The sequence below is a fragment of the Felis catus genome, chromosome B2 (assembly GCF_018350175.1).
Source record: "Felis catus isolate Fca126 chromosome B2, F.catus_Fca126_mat1.0, whole genome shotgun sequence".
NCBI lineage: Eukaryota > Metazoa > Chordata > Mammalia > Carnivora > Felidae > Felis > Felis catus.
In genome coordinates, this window is record NC_058372.1 from 141,021,265 (window position 1) to 141,037,248 (window position 15,984).

General features: G+C 40.1%; 1 protein-coding gene across 10 annotated transcripts in view; it reads left to right on the forward strand.

The window, feature by feature from the left end:
* Window positions 1–15,984, forward strand: part of ARID1B (AT-rich interaction domain 1B) — a 443,873-nt gene that overhangs the window by 259,160 nt on the left and 168,729 nt on the right. For 7 of the 10 annotated variants that reach the window (XM_045058284.1, XM_045058282.1, XM_045058281.1 and 4 more), the window contains one exon: window positions 4,861–4,902. The exons of the other annotated variants lie outside the window; for them this stretch is intronic. In XM_045058284.1, the coding sequence (XP_044914219.1) occupies window positions 4,861–4,902 (42 nt within the window). The remainder of the gene's footprint in view (window positions 1–4,860; window positions 4,903–15,984) is intronic. 10 annotated transcript variants of the gene reach the window in all.

Consider the following 15,984-nt stretch of genomic DNA (forward strand, 5'->3'; position numbering starts at 1 on the left):
CCATATTTTTGTACATTTTCCCCTAATTTCTCATTTTTTTCAAATAATGGCATAGTACACATACTTTATAAACATTTGGTCACACATGAGACCATAAAGATAGGTTCTCTAGCAAATAGATTATGACATTTACTTACATTTCTGTGATTATTATGGACATTGGACAGTTTTTATGTTATGGGCTTATTCTGTTAACTACTTTTAATTAAACAAGGAGCACATGCACGTGGCCAAAAGAATTCTTAACGTTGTAAGACAAACTACAGCGAAAAATGAGTTCTCTCCCTTGAGGTAATCACTGATGTGTTTCTTACATATCCAGAAGGGGTCTAAGTGAATCAAGTGTATAACCCACCCCACTTAAAAAAAAAAAAAATACAGATGTTAGCATACTGTGCACACGGTTCTGGTTCTTTTCACTTAATGTGTAATATCACAGAGATCTTACCTGCACACATAGATGTACCTCCTTTTTAATAGCAGTATAGCATTCCATTGCTTGGCAGTGTGATAATTTCAGCTTTTTACTGTTGCAAACAACTCAGATAAACCATTTGGTAAATATTTTTGCACTTGAGTATCAGAATTATTGGTTTAACACTTAATCACATGCATACACATTTTGATGGATACTGTTAAAATGCACTTTATTCCAACATATGTTCTCATAATCAGTGCAAGGCTATGATGTGATTTCCCACACCTTTGTCAGTATTGTAATTAACCAACCTTTTTAATCTTGGTAATCTTTAGTGAGAAAAATGGAATAACGTTAGCAGTTTGGATTTGCAACCTTTTGATTATGAATAAGATTCTTTATATACAATTAACAAAGCATCACTGTCTCTTCTTTTTGTGACATCGTGATCCTGACTTTAGGGAAAAAAGTTTTTATTAAAACGGGACATACGTTTTGCATAGTTTTATTTTAATGGAAACACTGCTGGATTTTTGTATTCTCTGCTTTAGAGGTGAAAGTAGAAGGGACTTCAGAAGTGGTTCAAGAAAGAAAAGTGCAACCTGTTTCACTTCCGAATTCATAAATTCACGTTTTCCTGATTTTCTTGATTGAATGACTGGAAACTCAAGTGGTTTGTTTTAATTTTGGTGGAGGTAGGGGGCGCCTGGGTGGCTCAGTCGGTTGAGAGTCCGGCTTTGGCTCAGGCCATGATCTCGCGGTCTGTGAGTTCAAGCCCCGCGTCAGGCTCTGTACTGATGGCTCAGAGCCTGGAGCCTGTTTCAGATTCTGTGTCTCCCTGTCTCTCTGACCCTCCCCCGCTCATGCTGTGTCTCTCTCTGTCTCAAAAATAAATAAACGTTCAAAAAAAATTTAATTTTGGTGGAGGTAGGGTTCAGTAGGCTACTCAGGGGAGAGAGAAGCCACTGGAAGGTTTTTTTGTGCAGAGTGCTGCAGAGGCATCGCCCTGCTGCCGGTTTCCTGGTGATTTTCAAAGTTCCCTACGGACGGAACCGTTTTAGCCACTGGTGTTAAAAAGAGTTGATTGTAGCATCATTGCAAATAGCATGATTTACTGGAAAGGGCCTTGTCTGGGACTTAGGAAGCCTCTGCTCTGCTAGCTCGCTCCCAGCCTGTCACACCTGGGAGCTCCGGACCCCCTGACGAGTTCTGTGCCCTGGGATGCCAGCTGTGCTTCTCAGCAGGGTCCTCTGTCTTTGCACTTGTTACAGCGTCTGTGCAGAGAAGGAGAACATTGGGGGAATATGTCCTAATTTTACAGGGGGCAAAACCTGTGACCTTTCTTCTGGGCGGTTTTTATAATACTGCCAGTTTAAATTCCCCTCGCCCGGCCCAGACTGAAGTTTAAAAAGAGAAGTGATGGGGCGCCTGGGTGGCGCAGTCGGTTAAGCGTCCGACTTCAGCCAGGTCACGATCTCGCGGTCCGTGAGTTCGAGCCCCGCGTCGGGCTCTGGGCTGATGGCTCAGAGCTTGGAGCCTGTTTCCGATTCTGTGTCTCCCTCTCTCTCTGCCCCTCCCCCGTTCATGCTCTGTCTCTCTCTGTCCCAAAAATAAATAAACGTTGAAAAAAAAATTAAAAAAAAAAAAAGAGAAGTGACACCACGGATAATTCCATTTGGTCCTTTCTGTATATGAATTTAGTTTTTAAATGAATGTTTCAATACGTTTCATTCAGGCATTAGGACCAGAGTAAAATTCGTCCCTTTTTCTCTTTTACAGTAGCACTAAGCACCATGCCTTGCATGCAGCAAATATCCAGAAAGTCTTTGTTAAAGAGTCAGGTGGATGTAAACTGTCAGCACTCTCTCTTCCCAGTACATGATTAAGTCTTTCCACTGAGATGTACTAATTTTTTCTAGTTGTACATTCCTGTTTTAACCTCAAATTGTGACTACTTTATAGCCACATTAAATTTGGTGATAAAGGCTGGTTAGTAATTAAAATCCCATCAGATAAACACAGATCTACTTCTAGTATATGTATAGGAATTATAGGTGTTTGAGGCTTGTGAAATATAAAATACTTATTTTCTGTTTCGAAAAGATTTAAACTGACGAAAGGATAAAACTCAGCAGATCTCTGCTGAAAGTGAAGTTTAATGACTACTACCTGAAAATTGTTTGTAAAGGTTGAAATACTCCCTTACTCCCACTAGAGGGGGATTCCTTCCAACTTAGGTAAAGATGCTCTTAGATCCAACAGGAAAACCTTTGTATGACATTGATCTTTCTCTTTTATTAAATGGAAGTTAATTTCATGGCTTTTAAATCAGCTGTTTTTGTGTTGGTATTGAAATATAAAGCCTCTCAGAAACAGAAACAAAATATAAAGGAAAATCTAAAGTACAGCTCAGGAGAGCTGGAGTGCATACGTATTTAAACCACAGTGCTTTTGAATAAAACAAAATACACTTTTTGAGTCGGTTTAATTAAATTGGTCAATACTTAGGAATTGCGAACCTCTTCAGCCCTCCTGGAGATAGAATCTGGGGTGGAGGAGGGGGCTGACCTTTTGAGATCCACCTCCTGGCTCCATACTCCAAGGTCTGTCTGTGTCTCTGTCTACCAACAGAGCCACGCGGACTGTTCCTAAATTCCACTTGAAAGCTTTGCTTTGCTGATATCTCAAGTTGTCAAATACATTGAAGCCATAGCTTTAAATAGATTTCTATTTGCTATTGAATTTTCTTGCTACTTTGGCTTTTTATAATATGTTAAGCAAATGCAGAACTCACTTGGGGATTTTTTTTTTTTTTTGTAGATTTAAACTTCTAATACATTTTGAAAGTAATTGTATGTATATTAAAATATCACATCGAGGGTGAGTATACCTAACATTAACGTATGCAGCTATGATCTATGTATATAATTTAAGAGCAAATGTCATAAAATAGCCTTTATAGTAGTTAAGATTCAGCAAATGCATTATTTGTCCTTTGCCTTTAACAAAAGTCTTCACTGTTGATTAGAAGTTTTAATGTAAAAATATTTGAGGTTAGTCATCTCCTGTTGTGAAAGACAGGACTTAGGAAATTCAAACATACGTAAATTGCCAATAGCTGTTGCTCCCCCCTGCCCCCCATGCCCTTAAACAAAGTCTATAATAAGATCTTGCTTCTAAATCTAACAATCAGCTTTGGAAATCAGAGCATAAACAGACATGCTGTCAGTGAGTCTTATAATGATTTTGTACTATAGTTGATCCAACATTTCACATTTGGTATCGGCAACATATGGTTTTCATCGAAACGAGTCTGGTCACCTTCTCACTTCGTCACCGTGTGTTTCTCTTGCTTTGTGCCCCCCCCCCCCCCCCGGTGTCTGTCAGGTGCCAGGTGGTGGGAGAGCGTCACTTTCAGCGAAGCAGTTGGAGAATACAATTTGTTCCTCATTTCTTTTTCGACCCCCCTACTGGATGACAATCTTCTCAAAGTGGTCTTCCTCTCTTTCCTTGCCCTCGAGGGACGAATCCAATTTTGTTTGATACAAGAGCCATTGGCTAGGCCTGTGTGCCTTCCACTTCAACACCTACCACAAAGGCCTGATTTTAAAGGGTTTAGAACTCACAGCCAACCTGCCAGTCTGGTGCCACCGCTCCCCCCCACCCCCACTGTCTCCCGAAGACACGTAAAAACATTCGTATCGCCTTCCTTCCTTGCTCTTTTCCATCATATTTTGGTACTTTGTAGTAGTCGAAGTTAAAAGCTTTACACACCAGACTGAATAATTATGTTTAAAAAACAGTAATTATCAATACACGTCTTGTTCCATGCGGCTTTTTAAATTCATGTTAATGAGCTCTGTCTTCTCATGCACAAGACTGACAGGCAATTTTGAAGTTTTGCCATCATTTCCCAACTTGTTGCTTAGACCCGGCCTGCCTTTTCCCGAGTATTGCTCTCGGCAGCCTTGCTCTGCAGCATTCCACAGACTCAGGACTGCCCACTCCGCTGTGAGCAGAGCAAGAAATCACTAGCAGCTTCACAAGCATGATGAGATTGCACTACGAAGCATAACTTTCCCCTCAATGTCCATAAGAGATCAAAAAGTATATGCAACATCTTGTGATTGAACTGGGAAAGGTGATTCTCCTAACTTCCCCAGATCATTTTGAGAAACTCCTACCACCACGTCAACATGATGGCAAACAGATTAATAGGAGCTCACCCTGTTACAAAACTGGAGCCCAGGGCAGTGACCTGGATTTCGACCCATCCAACTCTTGAAGAGAATCCCAGACCCGTCTTTCTTGACTCCGGGCGTACATTGAACCCCAGTTTTCTCCAAACTCTTGGTTCCAGGCCACGCCCGTGCTCTGGTGTCTGGCTAGACTCAAAGAACGTTTTTCAGAGTGCCTAAATTATGTTTTCCTTATGATTTCAGGTTGAAGTCTTGACCTCGGAGGATACCGCCTTTGGACTCAAGGTGTGTAGTCTGACGTAGCTCACTGTATAGGTCCCGTCAGCTCCCCTACGCGCATAGGAAGGCTGAACGGATAGGACTTGCTTTTATTATCAAATGCGGAGTTTCTAAACTCTCCCACAGTTTAAGAGTTGCCCTCACTTGTGATTACGATTAGACTGTGGTAGTATTTTCTTTACCTTCTTTCTTTGTGGTCTAGAGTATAAGAAATAGTACAGGAAACCACATGTTTCCATTAGTAGCAGTTGACTTTGAAGTTTGAATTCGCCATGGAACAGGATTTACTGAATGGCCCCCAGGTTGGGAGTACAACCACCACGACCGAAGGTTCTCTGAGTACTGTTTTGGTTTACCACTCTACTTTCATTAATCCATTTATTCATTTTCCCTGATTCAAATAGTTACTGAACCCCTGTGTTCCAGTCGCAATTAAATCCCCGTTCCTGTCCTTAAGTGGCTCACAGTCAGTTGGTAGGCTTAGGCCTATAAACAGATCAGTTGTCCTGCGGTGTCCTTGTCTCCCTGCTAGAAGTGTTGGGGGGTGGGGGTTGTTGCGGGAGTGGGCGAGGCCGAGTGGGAAGGCATTCTAGGAGTCTGAGCCCTTGAGAGTGGATTATATTTATAGGCAAAGGAGGAGGACAAGAGAAACGAGAACTATTTTCAGGTCAGGACAACCATGAAAAAAACCAGAGGGAACTGAAAGTAGTTAAATTCTGCCTGGGTAGCAAGATCGGAGGTTGAAGAGGTTAAAGATTTGAATTTTATCCTATAGAAAATGCAAAGCTATTAAAAGATTTCAAGCCAAGGAGTGGTCAGATTTGCAATTTAGATGAATTTGGCCACTTTGTGGAGGATGGACTTGCCAGAGACCAGTGAAGGGCAGTTGAGTGGACCAGGTGAAAGACCGTGTGGACTGAGCTAGCCTAGTGAAAGAGTAAAACTAATCCTTCAGTCTCGGGGACTGGTGATCCTTGGGATATGCAGGGTGAGGAAGGCAGAGGAGCTGAGAATAAGGTAAAGAAAGAGGTGGTGTGTAACAGTGAGAGGGCAGACACAGGAGGGGCGGAAGAATTACAGTCTTCCAGGCCTGTAGTGTTTTCTCAGGTTGACTTGTCTTTTGGACGTGTATTTGCTAGGAATTCCTTTTTTTTTTTTAATTTGTTTTTTAACGTTCATTTATTTTTTTGAGACAGAGACAGAGCATGAGCGGGGGAGGGTCAGAGAGAGAGGGAGACACAGAATCCGAAACAGGCTCCAGGCTCTGAGCTGTCAGCACAGAGCCCGACGCGGGGCTCGAACTCACAGACTGCGAGATCACAACCTGAGCCGGAGGCGGACGCTTAACCGACTGAGCCGCCCAGGAGCCCCTCCTTTTTTTTTTTTTTTTTTTTAATTTGTTAGTAATTCTTAAACCATACAAATAAATCGGCAAGAGGCATTATTAGGGGAGTCTGACTTCATTTTCACATAGAGATACAGAAGTACACCATCAATTACTTTGGAAGTTGGAAGTTTAGGAGAATAGTTGGTGGAAACTTTAGAGCAAAGAGAATGGGTAACTACTCTTACCTGACTCCTGTATGTGCTACATCTTTGGCTTAAAACTAAAAATTAGTTACTTGTATTTTTTCCAAATTTTTCTCTACTTAACATTCTGGATGCTTGGCATTTTATTAGTACAGTTTAATAGTCGGGCTGCAGTTGTTGGCGGATGACGTTGTAACACTGCCAAAATCACGGCCGTTCTGAGGTTATAAGCTGAGCGAGGTTTATGTCATAAATGAATACAAATTAAAAGTGAAAAGATAAGTTAAGACTTTATAAATATTTAAATATTCGGTAAACTGACTCAAGTTTACCTCAACGTGTTTTTTCTAGCTCTGTATCTGCCAAAAATTACTAAAGAAAAATTTAATTATCAAGAGAGCCAATTCAGTGCTATTTGCAGTATGTAACATATCGTCATCGTTTGAATTTTTCATTTTTTCTTTAATGCCCAGCATGCACGGCAGAATATTCATTGCATGTTTAATAAACCTGTAGGGTCAGTTCTTGTGAACTCATCTCCATAACCCTTCATCCTCACTGTGTAGGCGGCGGTACTGTGGGACGGTTTTACACCAGCAGCTCACCCGGTCTGCCCCGCTGTGTAAGGCTTTGCGTTTGTTTTCCGGCGAAACTAGCAGCTTGCTTTTGTAGTCTTAATTCAATTTGTAGAAACCATAGTTGGAAATTGTTCCCCGGTAATTCAGTGATTTTTCAAAGAATTCGAAGCTTTTCACTTTTGCATGTCTGTACCAAAAAGTGTTTATCCATCTAACTAAAATATGAGAAATTTGATTTTTTTTTAATTTTTTTTTACCACTTCATTATCTGCCAGTCAGCAAATACATTTTTATCTTGTTTCTTAAAATGTCTCGGTGTTCAGAATTGGTCAAGTTTCTGAACACTTATTCACAATTGGCCTTTTTTTCCTGTTTTTATGCACTGGGAAAAATAACTCCGATATCTGACTCCCTGCTAGTACATTGTTGGCATCATCTTGGCAAATGAGTAGGATGCCAGAATGTGTGTCTACCCCCATGGAGGTCTCTGATCCTTTCGGTGCTGCTCTTTAATAAGAACCTTTGCTCTTTCTTTACCTCTTTTTTTTTTTTTTTTTTGAGTTTATTTATTTTTGAGAGAGAGAGAGAGAACCAGCGTAGCAGGGGCAGAGAGAGAGAGGGACAGAGGATACGAAGCAGGCTCCACCCTGACACCCTGACAACAGAGAGAGCGCCTCGTGCGGGGCTTGAACCCACGAACTGCGAGATCATGACCTGAGCTGGAGTTGGGCGCTTAACCGAGCCACCCAGGCACCCTGTTTTTTGTTTTTGTCTCGCCACTATCTACTTGATCACTCCTTGGATGCTTCTCCTTCTCCTAAGTCCAGCTGAAACCTGCAAGCTTCATATTTACTTAACGATTGAAGCCTGCATTTGTCAGTCTCACTGGAAAATAACTTAAACACGCTGGGACCCGGCAGTACAAGCAGCCTATTTTTGGGTGTGATTGTTCCTGCAGCCCAGGAAAACCAACTTTGCATTCATTTCAAACTATCATGACTGTTGGTGCTGTTTTGAGATTAATTTTTTCCAAGCTAATCTAAGGAGAGAGAGCTGTGCTGTTCCTTACACTTCTCAAATCTTAATTTCTCAAATCCTGGTTCGTCGTTTTATTAGGCTTATCTCAGTCGAAAGTAACTTAGAATTTGAAATGCTAATAACTATATCACAGTATACACTTCAGCTGTTTTCCAGGGGTTCTAATTTCTTCCTCTGAATTAAGGCAACTTTGATTTTCTGGAGTTTGTTGCTATGTTTAATTAATTTAAAATCCTGTGCACTTATAAAAACAATTGCAGTGAATAGAAGAGGTGCCTCAGAATAAAAAAATGAGAAAATATATTAGGAAAGGAAAGTTCTACAAACTGTAGACCACTGATCTTGACTTTGGTTCTGATCAAGACTTGAACATATTAAGAAATGTATAATTCTGTAGAATAATAAATCAGGAGTTGCAGGCACAAGCCAACACGGGTTAGTTCTTTTTTACAAGATAAGCGTGCCTTCTGTGTCGTCAGTGGACTAAGTAAAGCTGTTAGTAATAATGAGATGATAAATCAGCTAAGGAAATATATATAAAATTATACTATTAAACATAGAAAAGGCTAAAAATTTGCTGCTGATGAGTTCTACAGAGAAATTTATGGCAGAGAAGTAAAAAAGGGGAGTGAGTAAAATATTCCTGGGTCATCAAAAAGATTAAAAAGGAAGACTAGATAATCATAACTTTTCCATGAATTTCTTAAGAGATCTTCTCAAAATCTAAATAAATGACTTTAAAATTTCACAGTCATGAATATCTCTCGCCTTCTCGTTTGTTGTGGACAGCTAAGTCAAGAATCCTAAAGAAGCAAGATTGTTATTTAATCCACTCCCTGTGGGTTAGGGACTGTTGTTATTCTCAGTATTGGGGGAGGAAATAGAAATTGACATGGATAATGAATACCAGAAGTGGGATTGGAAGCTGGGAGATCAGCCCCAAGGCCCGTCCTCTTCTTTGAATGTCCTAAGAACCAGTGAGGTCTCTGCTCCCCTACCTGCCTCCTCGCTGCCCCTCTCCTCTCATCTGTCCCCACCTCTGTCCCCACACTGCCCCTCTTGCTAAGGTCCCCATCGGTCCTCTCGCTTTATTTGCCTCTTTGTGGCAGCTGCCTCAGTTGGCCTCTTCTTCCTTCTTTGGCCCTCTTCCTGTGGTTTCCCCAGCGGCGCTCTGCTGACCCTCCTCCTGTGAGCGGGGCTGCGGTTTCCCTTCTTTCTCCTCCTCCACAGCCGCACGCGTCGCACTCCGCCAGACTTCTGTCCTTGGTTCTCCTCCTTGGAATGTGTAGTGACCACCTCTCCATCCTGCTCCAGGGCTGCTGCCTAAACATCCCGTGGAGTGAATGGATATGCAGAAAGCCAAGACAAAGATTTAAAAATACCTCCCTTGTTCGGTACAACTTTTCCTGGGGTCAATTCTCAGGGCTTACTTGTTTGGCTGTAATAGCATTTGGTTACCAAAATCATGTTTAGCTTTGTTTAACTTTTACTTCCGAAAGGTGGGTGGACAGAAGTGCATAGTATACATTATCAGTTCATGTGGTTTACAGTTCTAAAGAGGCATTGGAGTGCCACAAATCCAAAGATCCGTGGATACACCCCGTTGGCTGGCATGTTCTTTGGAAAAAAAACAAAGCCTGCCTTTAGTGCCCTTTTTTCCCTAGTTTTCGATAGAAACTCTGACCAAAAAAACAGGTATGGGGGAGGTCATTTTAAAACGAATGGTAGGGGCGCCTGGGTGGCGCAGTCGGTTAAGCGTCCGACTTCAGCCAGGTCACGATCTCGCGGTCCATGAGTTCGAGCCCCGCGTCGGGCTCTGGGCTGATGGCTCAGATCCTGGAGCCTGTTTCCGATTCTGTGTCTCCCTCTCTCTCTGCCCCTCCCCCGTTCATGCTCTGTCTCTCTCTGTCCCAAAAATAAATAAACGTTGAAAAAAAAAAAAAATTTAAAAAAAAAAAAAATTAAAAAAAAAAAAAAAAAAAAAAAAAAAAAAACGAATGGTAAGGAAAATCCAGGGGGAGCACATGTGTTCTGTAACAGAATGGGAAGAAGAAAAATGTAGACTGCAGGTCATCAGAGGAGCGCACCAGTGGCAGAGCCCTCCACTCTGGGTACCCTTCAAGCTGCCACTGTTCTGGGGAGAAGCACGCCGACCTGTTCCCTCCGCCCCCCACCTTTTAAAACAAACCCTAAGAGAGGTGTAGACAACTCAGGAAGGCCTTTTCTCCAAAACCCTATTACAGGACCCATTCTTCATTTCGTCTCCTCCTTTCTGCATTTTCCCTCTGTCTTTTCCTGGAGCTCTATTGTGCTAGAGTCCCAATATTTTATCCCAGCTGGAGATCCTCCAGATCCTCTGGTCTAGCCTTCCTCCATGTTAGAGACGGGGAGTCAACGGCCAAAGGACCTCTTGTTCCCAGGGTCCTAGCTCAGTACTGGTGAAGGTGAGAGAGAGTAGAATGAAGGACTTCAGTAATCTCGTAATTTTTCCTAATACTTAAATAAAAATTTTTAGTCTTTCCTCTTCATACTTAGTATTCCTCACCTTTTAATCCTAGTTTGGCAATATTTTTTTAGTATTTGTTTTAGGCACCTAAAATGTATTACCACTCTAGAGAAAAGTCTACAAGCTTAAAATACCTACAAATCAGATTTAAAAATAAATACTAAATTTGTTTGTTTGCTCTGGTATATTACTTTTTATCCATCTGTTGATTGATTAAACAGCTTAGAGAAAAAAGACATCAAAGTTCAAACTGGTCTACTAACCCCCAATAACAGAGCCTCATAACTGTATTGAGCTCTTAACTTCCTTCCCTTTGAACCTAACCTTACACCTTGCCTTCCCTTCAAATGAAATCCCGTCCTCATGTTGCATTTCAAATTTCTCCTACCTTCCAGTCTCAGTTCACACCCTTCCTCCTCTGTGATGTCTTCCCTCAGTATTGCAGCCTTCTGAGCTCTCAGGCTTGGAGCTTACACAGCGCTCACTGCCTTTGTAGTTTGCCCTTGAACAACACGGGCTTGAATTGTGTGGGTCCACTTAACACGCGATTCTTTTCCACAAATACAGTGCTGTAAATGTATTTATGGAAATGCTATGGTTTTCTTAACAGGATATTCTTTTCCCTAGCTTACTTCATGGTAAGAATACAATATATAATACACCTACAAAATACGTGTTAATCGACAGTGTGTTTTTGGTAAGGCTTCCGGTCAACAGTAGCCTCTTTAGTAGTTAAGTTTTTGGGGAGTCAGAAGTTATACACAGATTTTTGAGTGTGTAGTTCTAACCCCCGTGTTATTCCAGGGGCAACTGTATTTGGAATTTCTCTTTTGCCAACTTGGTTTTGATCTGTATGTGGGAAACAGCGTGGTATGGCCTGGCCCAGATCCATTATGTGGCATTTTTTTTCCAGCAAGATTGCAAGCTTAGAGACTTCATTTTGTTCATCTTCTTATATCCATATTGACTTGCACTTGGCTCACGGTACATAGGTGTTGCTGATTATTTAGAGCTCTATTGATGGTTTAACAGTTGTGATTGTTAAGAGCAGAAAACCTGTGATGTTAAATTAATATTACTACTGCCTTTTTTCTGTTCTGAGGTTTTCTCTCTGATTCTCCCATTATCTGGGTTAATGTATTAGCTTGTCATTTCACATTGTAGAGCCCAACTGAAAGCAGATTTCGTTCATTGCCAGTGTTCGTTGAAGCTGTTGAGTGGTTCTGGTTGACACTGAAAACCAGTGGGTTCCAATGTATCTCACCGTTAACTTAAATATATGTGTTAATCCAAGTTTTGTGGTTAGGTTCACTGATTCCATTCAAACAAATACCTGTGGCTTATACGTGTTATGTGCGGGGACTGCCATAATAACAATAAACCCCTGCTTCCGTGGACCTTACATTCTTGACACAATTTTGGGAACCATCTTATGCTGGGAAGAAATTCTAGAAAAGAAGCAAGTGTATTCTCCTTTTAGATATAATTGTATGCTACCCTGTAGTACCATTGCTTTAATTGAGTGTATTTGTTGTATTCCAAAAACTGGAGTAGAATTCCAGTGTGACTTATAAAACTCACAAATAACAAAGCGATTCGTCATCTCCAAAAATAATTTCAAATGAAATAAATGTGAAACTTATTTGTGTTTTTAAAACTAAGGTACTTTTAATTATGGAAGATTGTATAGCTGGGGGAGCATATCGGGGAGTGACTTCAGTCACTTTTGGACTTATTCCTGTATTTTGACATCTCACCATGATGAAAATCATCTATATTTCCCTCCTTTCCTTCTTCATATAAAAGTAAAATGTTAAATAATGCAATTTGTCATAATTATTTGTTATAATGGCTAAGGAGGAATTAGAATAAACCACTGGTAGCCTATCTCAGAATGTGCTCCTTTGGGTAAATAACCAAAGACATGACCTTGGAGAAAAGTGGGAGGATGTTCACCTGAGTTTGCTTTCTTTTCTCACTGGTTCATCTCACAGGTCTGCAGCTTGATCAGGTCTCATTACTTATTTGCTCATCTGGAACTACGCTGTCTGGTTTGGTAGTTACTAGCCATGTGTAGTTATTTAAATTTAGATTAATTAAAATTAAATTAAAAATGCATTTCTTTAGTTGCACTGGCCACATTGCAATAGCTGTGTGTTTTGTTAATGGCTACCATATTGGCACAGTGCATATGTAGAATATTTCCATCTTTGAAGAAAGTTCATTGGCTGGAGCCAACAAAACTTCCATGTATTCATATGAACAAGACATTTTAACGGAACACATTTTACAATAAGAATAACCATTTTTTAATTGATAAACCCCCAAGGATTAGAGCACATAAGTAGAAAACAGAAGGAATTTGATGTCTTAGTAAAGTAACATAGAGGGGATGTTCTGTTCAGTTAAAATAATGATAATGATGATAATAATAATAATAATAATAATAATAATAGTGTTGGTATGTCCCGTTGGATTTTTCACATAGAAATCTTTTAAACAGGATTATGAAATAAGGCATTCTTTTGGTGACTCTTGCAATGGACCATTCATTGATATGCTCGGGGTTATGTCTGGGGGCTATTAATATAGTATTCTAGATATAGAATGTTTAGCTCCACATAATAAGAGATTGTCATCTGTTAAAATGTCCTTCCTTTTATTAATGTCACCACATGAAAGCTGCATTAATCTTCTGTTTAAAAACACATCTAGTTTTTCCTTGTAAAGCTACAGTGACTCAGGTGTTTCTTAGTCGTTTGCATCTCCATACCAGGGTATATGTTTTCTAGTGAATTTACTTGGCTAACTAGCTTCTCTGGGTGTGACTGTAACTCAGGTAAAAATCTATTGAAGGTGAACAGTGTCATTGAGATGAAACCAGCAGAGATTTACTTTTTGAGGTCTATAATCTTCTTAACTCATATTACTTTTCAGCAGATAAAGGATTTATTTTTTTAACTTCAATTTTTTTATTTATTGAAAATCTACTAGAAATATTTAGAGAAGTAGAGGGCCAAGTTTATTCTTTACTGCGTCATTGAATCTGAATCAAAATGATAGAATATATGTTGATGAAGCAAGAGAGTTTCCTGTATCTCCGTGAGAGAAAAGACTGGAGAAGGAAAAAAAAACCCATAGCGGTTCTCAAGTCGTGATTTGGGAATCCATGTTGAGTTGCTTGCTCCCTTCTTTTGTTAGAGAATTTCCCAGCCTCTCCTTCTGCCATCTGCTGGTGGTTCATACACTTACATGTTTGATTTTAAAAACAAATCTGCTTTATTCTTATTTAAGAAAGATTTGGGGGAAAACGTTCCGTTTATATTCACCTCTACTATTTTGGTGTCGTTTTGCTTGTCATGTTTAATTATCTTTGTAAAGGCTGTTTTAGCTTCTTTTTCAACTCTGCCTCTAGAGGAACGCATGAATATAAAATTGAGAAAAGACTGAAGGCCAAAGCGTATGCCATTAACAAATAGAGAGTCACAGGTCTTCCTGGTTACAGGAATTCAGGGCCGTAAGGGCTTATTTGAGAGTTGTTGAGGTCTTCCCTGATTTCTGAATTTGGATTAAGTACGGAATAGCATTTCTGTCCTGCTTTTTTTGTAATTAAGATTCCTTAACTGGAAGTGAGCAGACCTATGTTCTCTGTGAAGTCTTAGTAACAGGTTGGAAAATTGATTACTTGATCAGGTTGTTTTCAGCCCTGAAAACAGTACGAGGTCTCCTTGTATTCACGAAGTCAGACCTTCAACTCTGTCCTCATTTGTTATTCTTCTGTTTCTCCCCTCTACTGTTTACAGCCTAAGCTGTTCCCATCATCTTGGGAAAAACATCAGTATTTTTTGTCTACAAACAAATCCTTCCAGGAAATAAAACTAGGCAAAGTTTTTTTTTTGTTTTGTTTTTTGTTTTGTTTGTTTTTAAGAGAAAGTATAGGAATTTTATTTCCTGTCACCTTTAATCTCCTCTTCTAATCTTCAGAGCCGCCTTGACTAATTCTAGAACCTTAGATTCCTGGGTCAGTTATTGGTTCATCATTTCTGCAAAGAGGAAAAGTAACCCCAAATATTGATCTCAATTTTTGTCCATAGGGAACAAGGCCGAGGAAGGTAAAGTGACATATTTTAGGGCCTGTTTAGTGGCAAAGTAGAACAGAAATCTAAGTTTCTGCCTCGCAGGCAAGTGCCCTTTATACAGAATTACAGCAATACTGGGATTCGTCCTTCCAGTACTGGAACTGGATATGAGATTGAATGTTACAGGAATGTCATTTTTACAGCTCAAAAAGAGTCTAATGTTGGCGATTTCATATGGTTCAATTCAGTGTACTAAGGCTCTCCCATATCATTTTAGATCTATATTCAACAATAAAAACACTATTTTTCTTTAAAAGCTGTTTATCCCAATTGGAATGTGTACGTGCACACTGTCTGAAGTATTAGGTGATCACAAGATGTTTGTAGAGTTCAATCGGCATCAAAGTACCCACTAAGCCACATAACTCAATAATGTGTGAAGTTTCCATAATATGCTTTGACATTAGATAAAAAATAAAATACTGTATCATGACCCAGTGTGTTCTTAGTGTGGTAGGACTTCCATCTCTTCTAGACCAAATACTCTGTCAGGTGATGGCAGAGGGCAGACTTGTTAGATGGATCTCCTGACTGCGTGGCATGGGTCGCCAGGTCGAGTAAGTACATTTGCGCAGAAACGTTCACTCTGATGGTGGTGAATATAGGAAGATGAGCGAAGGGGAGCATAATGCAATGCAATTCGTACCTACTTTTGCCAGACTTACTTTGGTGTTTGTTTGTGTGTTTTTGTTTTTTTAAAGATGTTAGAAATTAAACATGGCCCTGGGTACTGTGGATTTCAGAAGTGACCTGCTTAAGGCAGGAAGGGGTTAGGCTTGAAAGAAAGCTTATTTACTTATATATTCTGGAGTTTGATTGACTCCATTTTTCTCTGGGGACATTATTTTGGCACTATTTTTTGAGAACTTAATTTTCAAGTAATAATAAAAATGCATTTATTCTCCTCATCCCCACCCTCAAACACCTGTTCATTTGGGACGTGCACAAATAATTAGAGGCGCGTTTCTGGGCTTGCCTATAAAATTCCTTAGCATCGAGTTACTGTGACGATATTGATAATCATCAAGCTGCTTATGATTTTGTTGGGAAGAAACAAAGAAATTATTCCAGGGGAAATGAGAGATGCTTTTGATTGCGTGTGTTTTAAGGTTCTCTCCGATGCCAAATTTTAAAGCCAGTTTTGTTTCTTCAGATGGTGAACACCCTCCTCCTCCCCTCTTCCTGCCTTAAATCTGGCTTTTACCCAAGGCATGTCAATTTTTGCAAGTCAGTTGAGAATGTCAAAGTGACTGGTGTTGAAAGAGCCAATATGTTGGGAGATGCTCAAAGCCAAGTA